We start from the raw sequence: 18,603 nt of genomic DNA, 5'->3' as shown, positions 1-18,603 counted from the left end.
CATTGTGCGGGGGCAGTCTCTCATCTGGAAGCAGATGCTCTGGGTGGGATTAGGCAGTAATGCTGGTTCTCTGTTCTCTCCCCACTGCTTGGCCCAGTGTTTCTGTGAAAGGACCGGGATGAAGGCAAGAAAGCCCTAGAGGCTCAGCTGGCCCGAGATCCACGGCTCCCGTTTCTTCACTCAACCCTGGGACCCAGAGCCGGTCTGAAGCCCGAGGCTGAGCCTAATGGCTGGTTATAGTTCAGGTTGGAGGATCTGCAGGTAGGGATTATGGAGGCCGAACCCAGGCCTCTCATCCCCAGCTCTGGCCTCTGGCTGCCAACCACACCCAGCACATTCTCCTCTGGGGCTCAGACCTAGTGTCTTTCCTGAGGAGACTAATAGGAAAAATGGGGAGTGAGGGGAGAAATCGAGGATCCAATCATCTGGGAAGGGGGCAAGACCACACACACACCATGTTCGGCAGAATCACCTTCCTTGATACAGACATATGCACACACACACAGATTCTCTGAGACACACACTCTGGATTCTTCTAGAAGAGAGGCAGTGGCTTAAGAGGACACAGGAGGCACCCCAGGAATGGAATCTAATACTTCCCAGACTCAAAAGGCAAGACGGTCGTTGCTATAGCACCAAGCAGGGTTCCTACTGGTCTCTTGGGCCCAGATCACCATCTTCTTTGGCTGGATGTGTCCCTGCTGTTGGCTATTTTATCCTAGGACTTTATCTCCAGTGCAGCCCTCTTTTAGCTGCACTGACCTAGCTTCCTCTTTCTTGGATGTGAGCATAGCAGGGATACTCATTGGCCAGAGGCTCAGCCAGCTCAGCACCCACTGGCCACTCTGCACTGAGCCTCTGTCTCCACTGGCAATCCACTCAAGCCATCTTCATTCTCCCTCATGCGTGGGCTCAGACGGCCCTGTTTTCATTGGCTGCCCAGTCCTGAAGCTCGGTCCCTATTGGTTGCCACTGAGGTAGCGTTTCCACTGACAGCAAATCCAATGGATGGATGGGCTCTGTCTCCTCTGTGCCAGGCTGCCAGCTGTCCCAACTTGTGCCGCCACCCCGTCCCCCCAGCCTGCATTAGGGCTGCGGGGCACTGGGGGAGCCTGAAGAGGACCCAACAGCCTCCAGGAGCCTCTGGTGCTGACGAAGGTGCTTCCTCCTTTCGTGTTCCCCCGTGACTTCACACACCAACTGGGCAGGGAAGGCCCCAGGAAGCCCCTTCAGCCAGCCTGGGGAAAGAGAGACAAGGGCCTAAGTGGGACCGGGGCAGGGGGCAGGTCAGGACGGAGAGGAGTCCCAGTGGGGTCTAATGCCTGAAGGTCATGGCGGGTGCGGGGATTAGTGGAGAAGCCTTGGAGAATTGGTAAAAAGGCCATTAGAGGTGGAGGAAACATCAACATCAAAGAGGGTCGGGGTCCTTCTGCTCAGTGTTATGTGGCAGCCTGGATGGGAGGGGAGTCTGGGGGAGAATGGATACATGGATATGTATGGCCGAGTCGCTTTGCTGTGTACCTGAAACTATCACAACATCGTTAATAGGCTCTACTCCAGTAACAAGTCAAAGAAAAAAAAGAAAAGAGGATCAGGCTCCCTCCTCTGTCAAGCCCTGCGTTGACTGCCCATCTCACGCAGTGTGAGAGCCAGACTCCTTACAGGAACCTACGAGGACCCACGTGATCTGGTCCCCGTTACCCCTATGATGTCATCTGCTTCTCCCCGTTTTCCTCACTCCCTCTAGCCACACTGGCTTCCTTACTGCTCCTCAAACACACCGGCCTGACTCCTGCCTCCCTCTGGGACACTCTTCCCCCAGACACCATGTGCCTAAATTCCTCACCTCCACCAAGTCACTGCTCACACGGTGCCTCCTCGACAAGGTCCCCCTTGACCTCTCTACTTAAACATGTAAGCCTACCCAACCCCGGGACTCCTGACTCCCCTTGACTCTGCTCCACTTTCGTTTTCCCACAGCACTTACCACCTTCAGACAGTATAATTTACTTACTTTTTTTTTTTTAACATCTTTATTGGAGTATAATTGCTTTACCATGTGGTGTTAGTTTCTGCTGTACAACAAAGTGAATCAGCTCTATGTATTCATATATCCCCATATCCCCTCCCTCTTGTGTCTCCCACCCTCCCTATCCCACCCCTCTAGGTGGTCCCAAAGCACCGAGCTGATCTCCCTGTGCTATGCGGCTGCTTCCCACTAGCTATCTATTTTACATTTGGTAGCGTATATATGTCAATGCTACTCTCTCACTTCATCCCAGCTTACCCTTCCCCCTCCCCTTGTCCTCAAGTCCATTCTCTATGTCTCTGTCTTTATTCCTGTCCTGCCCCTAGGTTCCTCAGAACCTTTTTTTTTTTTTAGATTCCATATATATACGTTAGCATACGGTATTTGTTTTCCTCTTTCTGACTTACTTCACTCTGTATGACAGACTCTAGGTCCATCCACCTCACTACAAATAACTCAATTTTGTTTGTTTTTATGGCTGAGTAATATTCCATTGTATATATGTTACTTATTTATCTTGTTTATTCTTTATTGTTTCTCCTCCACTAGAATGTATAGTCCAGCAGGGCAGGAATATCTGCGTGTTTGGTTCACTGGTGCCGAGAACAGCGAGTGGCACCTCATAGGTGCTTAATAAATACTTATTGAATGAATAAGTAAAAGAATCTCTCACCTTCGGGGCTCTTGTATAGGTGCTTGTGGGGAGCCCTGGACTCCAGATTCCGTCCCTCAGTCTTGGCAGGTGTGGAAGTCTCTGAACAGAGTTCCTGGGAACAATCTGGTCAGGGTGGGTGACATTACAGTGGGATCCAGACTCTTTTTAGCTTCTCCCCATTTTCCCCTGAAGACTCACTTTTCCTTCCCTCCTCCCCTCTAGGGAACACTCACCACAGTCCTCATAGATGGTGCCTGGGGAGCAGGGAAGGGGGCCTGGGGTAGGGAAGGCTCCCAGCCAGCGCTGCATGTCTGATCTGGTGGGAATATAGGGAAGGGTCACAGTTGGCCCCGGAGATCCTCCTGGGGGTTAGTTAGGCACGGGCTTCGGAGAAGAGAGATTAGGGAGGAGGGTGGTGGACTCGGAGAGGTCAAGTGAGGGTCCCCAGGGTGTTTTCTGAAAGAGACACAACTCACAGGGATGAAGCTTGGAGTAGCCGGTGGGTGGGACGGCCCTGGTGGTTGCTGAGAAGGGAGAGGCGGAACGTAGGTGGTCCAGATGGGTCCGGGACCTGCTGGGCCTGGACCAGGGAGCGATGGGCATAGTCCAGAACCTGTAGCCGCTGCCCACTGCCCAGGGAAGAGGAAGTTCAGAGGGAGAGCAGGGGTCCAGCTGGAATCCTGCCTGGGCTGCCTCCCTCCCTGAGACCCACCTCTTGGGCTGAGTGATGAGCAGCAAGTCACTGAAGAGCAGCAGGCAGAGGGGGGTGAAGCGGGGGCGGGAGGCGAAGAGCACGCCCCCCCTTCTGCATCCTAACTCAGTCAGCTCCCCCTGCAGCTCCAGGCGCCTGGACCAGGAGACCAGGGGCAGGGCCTGTGAGGAAGCAGGGAAAAGGTTCTGACTTCCCTGCAGCGCGAGCACCACCACGGGGGAAAGGGAAGCAGGGAGCCCGGGCAGGATCCGACCTTGACTTTGTGGAAGCGCAGCCTCTGCGTGAGCCGGATCAGCTCCTCTGTCTGCTTCATGCGCCCCACCTCGGCGCTGCACCGCTCGATGATCTGGGTAAGGGGAGCCAAGTCACCCACCCCCACTCCCTTCCACCCCTTCCATCCCTCCCTATCGCCTCCTCACCACCTCCAGCCCCAGCATCCCCCTCCAACCTTGCTGACAGCACCCAGAGCCTTCTGGGCATTCTCCTGGCGGTTGGACCCCTCCTCTGTCTGGCGCAGGATATTCTGGGGATGAGGAAGAAGGGTAACTGGGCCCCTGCTCTGTGGCTCTGGGATTCAGAGGGGCTGCAGCTCAGAGGACCCTGCCTGGCTTGGCATTTGGGGGTTCACAGGGCTGGGGGACCAGCCTCACCACTCGCTGTCTGCATAACCCTGAGCAAGTCAGGTTACCCCTCTGAGTCTCAGTTACCCCATCTGTAAAATGGGGAGAACTCCCACCTTCCATACCATTAGCATTGTTGTGAGGATTCTGCAAGCAAATATACGTAAAGTACGTAGCATAGTCTTTGGGACATGGTAAATGCTGAAAAGAGGGTTGCTATTATTTTAATAATTATTGACCACAGCTATTAGTACAAACAATATAGCGTGGGGTTAAGAGTGCCTGGATTTAAAGTTTGTCTCCATCAATTATTATCTGTGTGACCTGTGGCAAGTTATTTAACCTCTCTGAGCCTCAGTTTCCTCATCTATAAAGTGGAGTCAATAATAGTTCCTACCCTCACATAGTTGTTGGTAAGGTTAAACGAGCGTATTGCACTTAGAACCATGTCTAGAACAGACACCCAACAGTTGTTTAGCTATTATGATTAATATCATCATCACTATTATGTTGTTGTTGTCTACACTGGGGATATATAAAGCTGAATAAGGCAAGCGCACTGATGATCTAGTTGGGGACTCTTCATATTGAGATCCCCACATCAGGAGACCTAGTTTAGGGAGAAGCTTCTACTCTGCAACAGAAGAGTGTTTCTCACCCCTTTTTTCAGAATCAACCCACTAAGGAATCTTTTTAGACATTTTTTCCCTAATCGTTCCCCCCGCCCCCATCAAATTTTAATACCACAAATATACTGTATATCTATTTATACACCCTGGCCCTTTGGAGTACCACAAACCATTGGAATATTTAAGATTTTTTCGCCCCCCAAAGAACGAGTTTTTGCCTCCTTGAGGGTGATATCACCCCACTGGGAAGTCGAACGGTCAAAGACAGGACTGAGAGGACCTCAAAGACCACTCATCACATTCCCCCCGAGACCTGGAGAGAGAAAGGGACTTGCCCAAGGTCGCTCAGCCAGTTAGTGGCAGAGCTAAATCTAGAATTCAGGTCTCTAGCCAGAGGCTCTTTGCCTGCACCCAGACGGCTCCTTGAAACGTTTGGGTAGCTCCAGGTAGGGCTTGGTGGGTCCTGGATGGAGAGGCCCCGATTAGGAGTCCTGACTTAGGGGATTCTTGTGTTTGTGGTGGCGTGAGAAATGGTGATGGTGGGGCAGGAGGCCCCTGGGGTGAGCTCTCCAACGGGGTTGGTGGGGCCGAAAAGGGCCCAAGCCAGGACGGGTACCTGCAGCAGCATACGGAGCCGCGTGATGCGCTGAAAGGGCAGCAGCAGGAAGGACGGCAGCGGGAGCCGCTGGCATTTGGGGAGGCTCTGCAGCCGCCGCAGCTCCGCAGAGAAGCGCACGTTCGTGTCCCTGTAGAAGCAGGCGCAGGCTGGCATCTGCCTCGAGGCCCCGATCTCCCCGCAACCCGCCCTGGCCTGGACCCCGACCCTGCTCCCCATCTCCCGCCAGCACGGGTGACGTGGCCCCGCCCCTGGGACGCTCACATCAGGCGGCTGTACGTCTCCTCCTGATACTGCTGGTTCCGCACGTAATCCACGTACACGGAGAAAGGCCCCACGGCGTGGGCGTGCACCACGTCGCACAGGTCGCTGATGTGGGGGGAAGAGCGCACACGGGACAGTAACTTCCCTAGAAACCTGGGGGAGTGGGCGACAAGTAAGGGAGGGGGTCAGAGAGCCAGGTGTCCCGGCTTCTCGAGGGAAGAGCTGGGCACTAAGTGGGCCCTGGAGGGGAGGCCCGGGGACAGGAGAGCGCTGAGGAGTGCTTCCTCCCGAGGCCCGCTTGCGGAGAGGTGGCGGCCCCACTGACCGCTCACTGACTCCCTGGACGCGCTGCACGTTGGAGAAGAGGGTGTGGTGATCCCGGGGGGTGAGCGTGTCCCGGAGCGCCTGGCTCAGCACAAAGGTGTCGGTCAGCAGCCGCAGGGAGCGCAGGTACGAGGCCTCGGATGTCACCACCTCGAACAGGCTCTGAGGAGGAACAGCAGGGCCTTAGCGGAAAGCCCAGCTCCCAGGCAGCCCAGGCGCCGGGTGCCAGGCTCCTCCCCCACACCCCACCCCACCCCACCCCCGCCGCGCCCGACCCCAGGTGCATCCACCTCCTGCATGCGCCTCTCCTGGGGGCTGAGGGTGTCCAGGAGGCCGCTGGCTCGCACAGCCGGAAGCTCCTGCCACAGCGTGTTGCGAGGTCCGGGGGGCCGGGCGAAGGGGGGAGCTTCCCCAGGATTTGCTGAAGAGGGTCCCCCATCCTCACTGACCCCCCACAGCTCCTCTGACAGCACGGCTGCTCGATAGGTCTGGTACAGGGGTTCTGGAGAGCAGATGTCGCACATCAGCGAAGTCCAGTGCCCCGGAACCCTTGCCCACTGCTTGACGGTCTCAGCAGGGACGCCCCAGGTGCAGAGGCCCTCACCGTCCTGCAGGGGCAGCTCCCAGTTCTGCCCCTTCAGCTCCTCCAGCTCCTCAGCCTCCCTGTGGAAAGAGAAAAGGATGGAATGCTCCTCACGTGACAGTGTAAGGGGGTACACGGCCTGCATGCAGGTTGTGTGCAGGGACTGTGACCAAAGCCCGGATCGTTTTATGTGCCTGTTGTATGTGAGGCCCTGTACTAAGTGGGCCCCATCCATTCCTGCAGTCTCAACTACTGTGCACCGGTGACTTCCAAGCCTCCATCTCCAGGGCTCTCATGGAATGACCATTGTCTGGAATGTCCTATGGGTGCCTCGGTACAACTCAACATGGGCAAACCCAGCTCTTATACCTCCCCGCTCTGCTCTGGTCATCGGCACCACCATGCACCCTTTCACCCAAAGTAAAAGCCCGGGAGAATAAACTCCAGTGAATGTTTGTTGAATAAATGGATGGCCTCAGATTAACTCTGATAATGGTGGTGAAATGATTAACAGGCCCAGATAACACAGGAGAGATGTTCCCGGTTGACACATGGATTCGCAGGCAATAATTTCGATAGAAGCTCAAAGTGGGGGAACTAAAATGGTTTCTTATGGCCCTGGCTCGTCACCGATATCAGACCCCAACAACTTTATGAAGTATTTGGTATGTTTACCCCCATTTCACAGGTGAGGAGGCTGAGACCCAGAAAGGTTAAGTGACTTGTATAAGGTCACACAGCTGATAAGGGACAGAGCTGGGATTAGAAACCGGCACTGCTTGTCCCTAGAGGCCTAGGCCTTCTTCACTCCACACTTGTGGGGGTGGTATTCAGGTGGACCCGAAGGTTAGTCTGCTCTCAGGTAGGAATAAGGGTGGGAGTGTTTGGTACCTGCCCTCCGTGGTGGCTGGAGGATCGTTCTGAGGGGCGCCATCGGGACTGTTCCCTAGAGAGAGAATCCAGAGAGGAGAGAGAAAGCCTCCAGGATCCCCAGCCCAGGACTCCTGACTCCCGCCCAGCAGAGACTGTTACTGTAAAAACTACAACTCCGGTCAGTCCCAGAGCAGCAGCTGGTGAAGGAACAAGAAGCCCAGGGCCTGCTGGGGGCTGTAGTGAGTTTGTGTTCAGAATGCTCCACCTCCACCCAGTGGAGCCCAGAGGCTCCTTCCCAGCCCAGAGGTCCACTCCCTGGGGACCCTGTACCTGTCTGGATTCCATCTTCGGAGGGCAGATCGAGATCTGGCTGTGGGGCGTCCCCGGAGCTGGTGACGTCCTGTCTGACCCGAGTTGGTTTGGGGGGCTTGAGGGGTGGCAGGAGTTTGCGCTCGGCTGTGGAGCGGTAGGACGTGAGGACGACTGGGGGCTGGCTGAGGCTTGGAGGGCTGGGGCGGGAGCGGGAGGTCCGCAGTGGGGAGGCCCGGCAGGGGACCCTGGGGCCGTCCTCATAGCCCCCCAGTGGCACCCATCGGAGCTCCAGGCCGGGCCGGGCTACGTGGCAGACACAAGGGCAGCAGGGAGGGCAGGCCAGCGCAGCATCTGTGGGAGACAGGGGCGTCCTCCCTTAACCTGCCCAGCAGCAGGAACGTGGAGGTCAGCCCTAAGCATCTATCCCCTCTACCCTGATTCTCTTCAAACCCCCCGAAATCTGAAAACCAGATTTTCCAAACATGGAATCCAGTTTTTAAAAAGTAGCCCCTTCAAGTACCCAATCTTAAAGCCCTGAAAACAAAGAAGAGGAGCTGGATTGAGCCAGCCCGGGCTTACCTGGAGTGCCGTTCTCCTGGGACCCACTTCCAGCGAGGATGCCCTGCGTGGTCTCTCTCTCCCCATTCACATCCAGTCCCCCAGGAGGACCCGGCTCCAGGGCATCTGGAGCCTGGACCTTGCCTTCAACCCCCCATTCGAACCTGCCAGCCAGTCTCCGCACGGTGCCTGCGGCCGAGGCAGAGCCATCCTGGCCAGGGGCCCGGTTCGAATGGAGCAGGGGCAGGGCCGTTCGGGGTGACCCGGAGGGTTTGGGTGGGGGCACTGGAGACCGGGGAGCGGGTTCTGGGGAGATGGAGCGCCGGGACACTGGGCTGGGGGTGCCGGAAGGCGAGTCTGGGGAAGTCTGGGAGTCGAGGCTGGCTTTAGAAGCTGACGGGGGCAGAAGGGCTGGGGGCTTGAGGGACGAGGCTGGGGGCTCCCAGAAGATGGGGGTGCACATCAGCGTTGGTGCCTCGTTGGCAGTGAGGGGAGGTTCTTGTGGAGAGGAGCCGTTGTGGTGGGCCCCCGGGGACTGGGCAGCCCGGGGGCGAGAAGGGGGGCGGGGCCGGATGATCCGAGGGGGCTTCTGGGTAGGGGGTGTTGCTGCAGGAAGAGACTGAGCTGACATCTTCCTCTGAGCTCTTCCAAGGAGTGGGGTACACTGCTGGAGTCATCCCCTGAGGAAGAGGGGCAGAAAGAGAGACCCTTAGTGCCCACGAGGAGACTGAGGCCTGCGAGCAGAAATGTTTGCAAGTAAATGAGCCGAGATTTCAGAGTCAGGAGGGAAGGCGGGTGGGTACACTTCCTCTCTTCCCATTTCCACTGTCTTCTCCCTTTACCTCTCACCCCTCCTTATTCCATTCCCTGAGGACTCTGAACCCTCCCTGGCACCCCCAGCCTCCATTGCGCTCTGTCTTTCAGCCTCTGCTGCCCCAGTCAGGCCAGAGGAGACAGTGAGGCCAGAGTTGGGGCACCTGGGTAGAGACCCAGGCTGGGGGAGGGGCGCAAGAGAACTGGATCCGTAAGGGCAGTGGGGTGTGCCGGTAGAGCCGCTATGTGTCTACCTGATTTATTGTGTTTTGTGTCTGTAGTGTGTGCTGTGGAGGTTTGTGTGTGTGGTTTAAGCGTGAGTGGACATGGTGTGTTTCTAGTGCTACATGACCGGGGTGCTGGATGCTGTGTTTCAGAGTGTATCTGTTACACGCGAGTATGCAGTGGGAGAGTGGAGTACACAGTGTGTCTAGCGCGTTGTGTGAGACGGGGCTGCAAGGGTGTGTGTGTTCCGTGCTGTCGTGTGGGGCGTATGTGCGGTGTGCGTCTGCCTGCGCGCCCGCCCGTGCCTGGGCCGTGAGGGATGCATCACTATTTCCCTGCTCCAACGGGCCCTCCGCCCCCATTTCCCAGTTCCTCTCTCTGGACTCTCCCTTTCCGGATTATTTTTAGTCTCCTTTTCCTGCCATGAAGGTTCCTGGAGCCTCTGACCCCAAGAGACCAGGAGGCCCCCCGCATGGTCTCTCCTGCCCCATCCTCACCCCTGCCTGTCTCCCAGCCCCCCACCTGGTCCCGGAGAGATGCCCCGGTGGAAGCCTGGGTCCCGCCAGGATGCCTAGAGGGTGGTCAGGAGGCCAGACTAAAGGTGAGGACCAATGGTGCCAAGACGCTGGGGCCTGGGCTCACTTCCTCCCGCCAGGAAGGCGCTGTAATCCTGAGAAGGCAGCAAGGTCCGGGCTGGGAGACCTGGCGCCCCCAAACTCCCCTGTGGAGTCAGCAGGAGAGTCAGATCCCTCCAGGCCCCAGATTGGTTTTTGAGAAATGATGCAGGGTGGGGGCTGGGAGCTGTAGGCTGGGAGTCTTGCAGCTCAATGGCCTCTGTGTTCTGGCAGGAAGCTCCTTAGGTGACCCAGGGCAGTAGCCTCGCCAGCTGGCCAGCTCCTCCCCAGCCTTGCCCCCCTCAGAGATCCCTGCCCCCCTCAGGTACCTGCCCTAACTTCCTTCCCCCGCCCCCCACTCAGGCCTCTTGTAGGGATCCAGGTACTCGGCCCAAGCACTCACCCTCGAGGCCTCTCCACTCTCGGTCACCTCCCGGGGCGAGTGAGTAGGGGCAGGAAACAGGAATCGGATCCTCCTCCCAACCGGACACCCCCCCCTCAAACCACACCACACTCCACATGCGCACACTGGGGCTCTGGAAGATGTGAGGGACCCCGAATGCCGGGTTTCAGAGGATAACAGAGTCTGGGGAAAGGATGAAACTCAGCCGTGGAGAGTGGACTGTTTGTGCACGTTGTATGTGCACGTTCTGTCCTGGGTCCGCATGGCTGTGTGGACAGCGGCCGGGGGTGGACAGGGGTGGGGGTGAGGACAGGGTGGCAATGGCACTGGCTGGGCTGGCGGGAGGGCGTGGGCTCCAGACACCTCTGGATCGCTGAGGGATGGGGTGTGTGTCCCTCGACGGCGTGTCTGACCATCTCTTCCACACCTCGCATGACAGCCTGTCCCTTTCGCATCCAACCTGTCCCCGGGGGATGAGTCGGCCCGTTATCTCACACCAAGGGACCCCACCGCCCACCCCGGTTTCCCCCTCCCTAAATTTACCTTTATCTTTTTGGAAGCGGTTTCTGTTTTCAGCCCGTCCTGCCTGCCCCTTGGAACAAGGAACGCAGGGCCAGGTCTCTGATGGTCTGTTCCTGTGTTTCTGGGGCGGGAACTGAGGGCCCAGATTGAGATCTCCGCAGAGGAAGCCAGTTCCTCAGCCCCACCCGGCCATTGTGTCAGGCGAGTGTGTGTGTGTAGTGGACCAAGGGGTCGGTGTGAGATCTCAGTGCACCCCAGGTGGATATGCCCTTTGTTGAGCCCCCTGCCTGCTCCCCATTCTCAGTCCCTGTCTCTCAGGGTCCCAGCCCCTGACTCTCCCTGTCCCCCTGGGAGGCTTTGATGTTGATTGGCTGGGAGCCAGTACCCTGGGGGCGGGGGCAGTGGGCAGGGGTCCCTCTCACCTCTAATTTGCTCTGTGATTGAAGAGCTGAGTTCTCAGGGCTCAGAGTGTGTCATAAAAACAACTGAGGGGGCGGAATGAGCCACACCCCAGCCTGGGAAGTAGGGTAATGAGAGGAAGATGCAAGGGCAGTTAGGAACTCAGGGGGCCTTTGCCCACGCCCAGGTGCCTGCTTTTGCCAGACTTTCTCACACACACACACACACACACACAAACACACACTCCAAACAAGACACTAAGAAGAAAAGCCAGAAAACTGGGTTAGAACATATATTTTAACTCATTTTTCCTCAGAGTAAAAGACAAAGTCCACAGTAAAAGACAAGGTCCAACAATGAACCTAAACCTCTCCTCTGAGGCACATTCCTGCCGCAGGGCCTTTGCACTGGCTGTGTCTTCTGCCTGGAGACCCCCTTCCCAAGACATCCCCATGAAAGATTCCCTCACCTTATTTCTCAAATATCGCCTTCTCAGTGAGGCTGCCCTACCACTCTTTAGAATTGCGTCACATTCCTGACCTGCCTTTTTTCCCATAGCAATCATGCCTTATAGCATATAGTGTATTTCTATTAAATTGACATAGTATGTTTATAGCTACATACACATTAGAAAGTAAGCTTCCTGTCAATAAATAAATGATGACATTTTAAAAAGAAGAAAGTAAGCTTCCTGGAGGCGTGATCTTTATCTTTTTTGTTCACTGATATACCCTAAAATTATGGAACAAATTCAGGCACATAATAAGAGGTGCTTAATTTTTTTTTTTTTTTTTTTTTTTTTTTTGTGGTACGCGGGCCTCTCACTGTTGTGGCCTCTCCCGTTGCGGAGCACAGGCTCGGGACGCGCAGGCCCAGCGGCCATGGCTCACGGGCCCAGCCGCTCCGTGGCATGTGGGATCTTCCCGGACCGGGGCACAAACCCGTGTCCCCTGCATCGGCAGGCGGACTCTCAACCACTGCACCACCAGGGAAGCCCGGTGCTTAATATTTTTGTTTTTGTTTTTGTTTTTCGGTACGCGGGGCTCTTACTGCTGTGGCCTCTCCCGTTGTGGAGCAACAGGCTCCGGACGCGCAGGCTCAGCAGCCATGGCTCACGGGCCCAGCCGCCCCGCGGCATGTGGGATCTTCCCAGACCGGGGCACGAACCCACGTCCCCTGCATCGACAGGCGGACTCGCAACCACTGCGCCACCAGGGAAGCCCGGTGCTTAATATTTTGATGAATTGAACAAACTGAGTTGAATCCTCCCCACAGCACTACTCCCCTGGCTCTCCTTTCCTCTCTCTCTCTCTCTCTCTCTGTCTCTCTCTCTCTCTCCCCCCCCCCCCAGATTCCAGGGAGACAAAATCTCTACAAGAGTGCCTCAGAGACCCTATCAAGAAAGCTACATACATGTGTGTAGCAAAACAAATCCTGTTTTTTGTTTTTACTAAAATAGGAGTGTCTTTATTCGTTTTACTACTTACAAAAATAACATTTAAAAAGATAACTGGGACTTCCCTGGCGGTTCAGTGGTTAGGACTCCACGCTTTCACTGCCTAGGGCACGGGTTCCATCTCTGGTTGGGGAAGGAAGATCCAGCAAGCTACACAGCATGGCCAAAAAAAAAAAAAAAAAGATAACTAACCCCAAAATGCTGGTTGTCGGCTGCAGACATCTTGGCACTTGGTACTACATGAACCACCCCAGCTCTGCATGGGGGTATGGGCACAAAAAGGGGAATTAGGTGGGCTGGGCCGCCCATGCACCTTTACCTGTCCTTCCTGGCTCGTCTGAGCTTACTTCCTTGTCCTCTCTCTGTCCTTATCAGAGACCCACCTGAAGGCTTTTCACCTGCCTGCCTGGTGGGGAGAGACTTCCTCTGCTCCCAAAGGCAGGATAGCATGTTTTGGGGAACTAAAGTTCGCTGGAGCTACACTGAGAATGTTCTAACACTCCTGACAAAGAGGTTCCATTTGGCCCCCTGCTCAAAGCAACCACAAAGATGAAAAGCATGACATTTCAGATCTATACAAATCACCATCTATTTATGCCCCATCTCATTCCAAAAAGAAACTTAGCTCTGAAAATCGTATCATGTGATATGTGCCAGATTATTTTTGCACAAACACCTTTTATTTATTGTACAAATATTTTTGCAAAGGTACTGAAGATTTTTATTTTATTTATTTATTTATATAAATTTATTTATGGCTGCGTTGGGTCTTCGTTGCTGCGCACACTCTTTCTCTAGTTGTAGTGAGCGGGCACTACTCTTCATTGAGGTGTGCGGGCTTCTCACTGTGGTGGCTTCTCTTGTTGCAGAGCACGGGCTCGAGGTGCGCAGGCTTCAGTAGTTGTGGCACTCGGGCTCAGTAGTTGTGGTGCACGGGCTTAGTTGCTCCGTGGCATGTGGGATCTTCCCGGACCAGAGCTCGAACCACCCATGTCCCCTGCATTGGCAGGTGGATTCTTAACCACTGCACCACCAGGGAAGTCCCAGAAGATTTTTAATATAATGATACATTCTTCCACCACCCCAACAAAGCAAAAGTTTTCTCTTTTTCTACCTTCCAAACGTGCCATCATAGTTTCAATTCTGTTTTCTGCTTCATAACTATTTGCCATGTCACTACATACATGGACTTTGTAATTATAATTTTTCCTGGAATGTAATATTGCATCAACTAGATTTTGTCACCCTGGTAACAGCAGTAAAAGTCTTCTGGGAAACTCTTCATTCACCACCCCACTCCATGTGGTTCCGGTGCAACCGTCAGTCACAGCAACCTCCTCCTGCCCCCCGGAACCAGATTCAGCCAATCACAGGATCCCATTCCTCTGGCCACAGAGACTGGCCCAGGAATGAGCAAATCACCCATGCCAGGATGTCCTGCCCTTGGTCTCTGGGAAAGGGCATCTTTCTCTTTCTTCCAAGGTCACAAAGCAGGAATAATATAAGTCTGGAGCAATCCGTGTCTTGGCCTCCCTTTCCCCACAATGGAGGAAACTAGTCAATAGTGAGAGAAAATGAGCCCCACACCGGAGGGAAGCAGAACCAAGAGATGGAGGGGGCCTGACATCATTTAAGCCCCTTGGACTGCTCGGTTTCCGGGGCCACTGAATTCCCTTTTGTGCTTAAGCTAGTTTGAGCTGAGCTTCTGTCACTTACTGTTGAAAGAATCTTAAACGCTATAATTCATTCTCGAGTGCAGGGCATTTGGGCAGCTTCCAGTTTTTGGCATTACAATTAATGCTGCAGTAAACATCTTTGTGAAAAACAAAATACTTTCAATTTAAAAATGATTAAGGGGAGTTCCCTGGTGGCCTAGTGGTTAGGATTCCGGGCTTGCACTGCCGTGGCCTGGGTTCAATCCCTGGTTGGGGAACTGAGATCCTGCAAGCTGTGAGATGCAGCCAAAAAATAAATAAACATCTTAAAAAATAAAAATGATTAACAAAGTAGCCCCAGAAGCTTCAAGGTGGTTGGTCTTGATTTTGCCCAAAGATTCTTTGCTGGAAGGTTGGAGGAGTCCTTAGGTCTTTCTATCTCACCCCTTTACCTCCACATCAGGTGGCTTCGACCCTCCTTCAGTCCTCCTTACGTCACTCACCTGGTTGTTAGGAAAATCAGGTAAAGTTTGGCCAGGCCAAGAGGCAAGGCATGGGTGACCATCTGGGGAGACCACAGAAGTGGAGAAGCAGTGAAGAGGAGAGTAGGCCCATCTGGAGAACTGTGAGAGGGTAGCTTAGCTGATATGAAAAGAGGGGTATGAGGCTGGAGGAACATGTAGAGGCCACCCCACAGGCAACCGGACAGGGCAGTAGAGGCACTGAGGTTTCTGAGCAGGCGGAGGAGTGGATGGCAGGAGTTTTAACCAGTTCCCCACCCATTCCCCCTCTTCTGGTACCAGCACCCAGTTTTCTTTTGGGAACCCGCCCTTCCATCATTCTAGGTCCACATGGCCCATTCTGGGGGGAATGTATGGCCCAGAAGCAGCCAGTCCGCGCATTTCTTCTTCCCTAGCTACCGAGATTGGTTCAGGGGTGAGCATGTGACCCAAGCAGGGACAAAGCTTAATTCATGCAAAAAAAATCCCTTCCAATGGGAGAGGAGCTCATGATGAAAGAAGTGCTGAGTCCCACTGGCCTCTGATAGGGCCAGGACATTGAACTCCAACAGAATCCTTCATGGAGTACAAAACACCTAGGCCCTCTTTTCTGTCTAGAAAGCTATTAGGGGTAGGTAGCCTGCCTGTGGTGTGGGATAAATCAGGAAGCGGGCAGTGAGGAAACGCTGGCCTGCTCTGGGAATCCATGCAGGTTCTAATCTGTGCGAGGACAGAGGATGCTGTCCAACTGCCACCAGGTGGAGGATGAGCACATCAGGTATGGGGCCTGGCAGCCAATATGAAGCTATGGGTGTCTAGGCCACCCCAGGTAGAGGTGCAGAAGAGGCACAGCTCCGTGCCTTCCAGGCCTCTGCATTGTTCACTCTACCCTCTCTGTGGTTTCACCCCTTCTCTCAGACCTGGGGCCATCTTTGTGCTTCCCCTCCACTCCTCTCACACGTGTCTCAGGACATTCATACCCAGGGGGAAAAAAATGATAACAGCCTATGATAATCAACACAGCATGGTATTGGTGAAAAAACAGACACATAGATCAATGGAAATGGGCCAACACAAATATAGTCAACCGATATTTTTAAAAAATTGAGGTATAGTTGATTTACCATATTATATTAGTTTTGGGTGTACAACATAGTGATTCAAAATTTTTATAGATTATATTCCGTTTATAGTTATGATAAAATATTGGCTCTATTCCCTGAGTCAACTGATTTTTGACAAAGGAGCAAAAGCAATTCAATGGAGAAAGGATAGAATTTTCAACAAAACTTCCTGGAACAACTGATATCCATATGTAAAAAAGACACAGACCGGGCTTCCCTGGTGGCACAGTGGCTGAGAGTCCGCCTGTCGATGCAGGGGACACGGGTTTGTGCCCCGGTCTGGGAAGATCCCACATCTCGCAGAGCGGCTGGGCCCGTGAGCCCTGGCCGCTGAGCCTGCACGTCCAGGCTCTCTGTGCTCCACAGCGGAAGAGGCCACAACACTGAGAGGCCCACGTACCGCAAAAAAAAGAAAAAAAAGACACAGACCTTACATCATTCACACTCAAAAAAGATCATGGACCTAAATGTAAAATACAAAACTATGAAATTTCTAAAAGAAAGTATAGGAGATAATCTAGGTGACCTTGGGTTTGGCAATAAGTTTTTAGATACAACACCAAAAACATGATCCATGAAAGAAAAAAAAATTGATGTTAGACTTTATTATAATTTAAAACTTCTGCTCTGTAAAAGACACTATTAAGAGAACGAAAAGACAAGTCATAGACTGGGAGTAAATATTTGCAAAACACTTATCTGATAAAGGACTCTTATCCAAAATACACAAATAACTCAAACTCAACAACAAACAACCCAGTTAAAAGAAAAAACAGGGAAAAGGACTTCCCTGGTGGTGCAGTGGTTAAGAATCCACCTGCCAATGCAGGGGACACGGGTTCAACCCCTGGCCCGGGAAGATCCCACATGCCACGGAGCAACTAGGCCCGTGAGCCACAACTACTGAGCCTGTGCTCTAGAGCCCAAGAGCCATAACTACTGAGCCCACATGCCACAGCTACTGGATCCCGCACGCCTAGTGCCCATGCTCCACAACAAGAGAAGCCACCGAAACAACAGAGTAGCCCCTGCTCACCACAACTAGAGAAAGCCCGCGCACAGCAACGAAGACCCAACACAGCCAAAAATAAATAAAATTTTTAAGAAATAAAAATTAAGCTTATTTTTTTAAAAAAATAACACTTTACAAGTTGTCTATCTGGGGCTTCCCTGGTGGCGCAGTGGTTGGGAGTCCGCCTGCCGATGCAGGGGACACGGGTTCCTGCCCCGGTCCGGGAGGATCCCACATGCCGCGGAGCGGCTGGGCCCGTGAGCCATGGCCGCTGAGCCTGAGCGTCTGGAGCCTGTGCTCCGCAACGGGAGGGGCCGCAACGGTGAGAGGCCCGCGTACCGCAAAAAAAAAAAAAAAAAGTTGTCTATCTGTAGGACATCTGGATATTAAAAATGAAAGACTTCAGCAGTGGTTCTAAAACTTTAGCACATATCAGAATAACCTAGACGGTTTGTTAAGCCCCTGTCAGGCCCCCGCCTTCAGTGCAGGAGGTCTAGGATGGGCCTAGAGAATCTGCATTTCTAGTAAGTCCGCAGGTGCTGCTGCTGTTGCTCCAGGGACTGCACTTGGAGAATCACTGGTATAAACTCAAAGATTAAAACAATGATGAACTCTCATCCTATAAGCAGATAGGGTAGGGGGTCCCGGAGAAAGAGAACCTCGCATGGCTTTCTTGACGTAAGAGAAGCCATTTTAGGTCTAAGCCATTTTGTGATCTCAGCCTGGCCACAATGCTTGCCCTAGAGCAGGTCTCAGTAATTAATGATCTTAGGGGAACAAAAGAATGCAGGAACAAAGGCAAAGCATTCAAGAAGCAACAATTCAGCGATAAAACAGTCCTAGGTCCTCCTCAAGGGATATGCATAACAATCTGATCTTTTCAGTTGTTCTACCGGAACCAAGGTCCCCCATGCAGGTGGAGGATGGTAAGTAACTAGGGCCTAAAACCGCAGACTGGTGGGAACTTAATGATGTTAACCTTCTTCAGATGCTTTAGACTTCAATCAACTAAAGCTTGGACTCCAGCAACCTTCGCCCCTATTCTATGTTGATTCCTCTTCTGCTCAAGCCCCTTCCCGAATAAGCATACACCACCCAAACCCATTCACCAATATGCATGTATCCTTAGCTTAAAATGTCTCCAATTTTGCTGTTCGGGAGACACTGCTTTGGGAAAGATCCCCTGTGTTCTCCTTACTTATAAATCCTTCCTCCTCCCGCTCTTTGGCTTGGTTGAGTCTTTTGACTCGACACTCACCAAGAGATGAATTCAGTTTTCTGAGTGTCAATCCCAGCCAGCAGGTGGAGGCATTTGGGAAGCATTCCTTGGAAATTTTCAGGGGACCCTTTCAGAGCCTCTCCTGAGAAGCCCCGTTATCTGCTCCACCCCTCGTGCCTAGCCCAGAGGCTCAATGATTTAGCAGTACACTGGGGAGATAAGACCCAGACTCAGCCCCTCAGCCCCGGGCGGGGGTGGGGGGGCATCCAAGAACTCCCAGAGTACTGGAGGGCTCAGAGTAAACAACTGCTAATCAAATGAGAAACAAGGGTAAATGCCTGAGGAGCAAAGCAGGATGGAAGTGGCTAAAAAGCTTCAAGGATCAGGAGATGAAGTTCAAGATGAAGAGTGATTTGGAGGTCACCAAAATAAGGGTGCAAGGACTTTCACCGGCAGTGGGAACAGGATACACACGGGCACAGGGCG

At 53.5% G+C, this 18,603-nt stretch overlaps 1 protein-coding gene across 1 annotated transcript; it reads right to left on the bottom strand.

The window, feature by feature from the left end:
• Positions 1 to 700: 700 nt before the first annotated feature.
• Positions 701 to 10,486, bottom strand: ARHGEF15 (Rho guanine nucleotide exchange factor 15). Its single transcript, XM_065896348.1, has 16 exons — positions 10,231 to 10,486; positions 8,197 to 8,855; positions 7,636 to 7,968; positions 7,324 to 7,378; positions 6,454 to 6,512; positions 6,140 to 6,351; positions 5,851 to 6,011; positions 5,526 to 5,678; positions 5,262 to 5,391; positions 3,845 to 3,919; positions 3,650 to 3,742; positions 3,397 to 3,557; positions 3,161 to 3,313; positions 2,918 to 3,000; positions 2,703 to 2,807; positions 701 to 1,238 (listed from the first exon to the last, which is right to left on the bottom strand). The coding sequence occupies exons 2-16, from the start codon at positions 8,804 to 8,806 to the stop codon at positions 1,087 to 1,089; spliced, it is 2,535 nt and encodes an 844-aa protein (XP_065752420.1). The 5' UTR covers positions 8,807 to 8,855; positions 10,231 to 10,486; the 3' UTR covers positions 701 to 1,086.
• Positions 10,487 to 18,603: the final 8,117 nt, after the last annotated feature.

The sequence above is a fragment of the Phocoena phocoena genome, chromosome 19 (genome assembly GCF_963924675.1).
Source record: "Phocoena phocoena chromosome 19, mPhoPho1.1, whole genome shotgun sequence".
In the NCBI taxonomy this organism is placed as follows: Eukaryota; Metazoa; Chordata; class Mammalia; order Artiodactyla; family Phocoenidae; genus Phocoena; species Phocoena phocoena.
The sequence above is the reverse complement of the archived record's forward strand: the minus strand, read 5'-3'. Positions and strand labels throughout refer to the sequence as shown.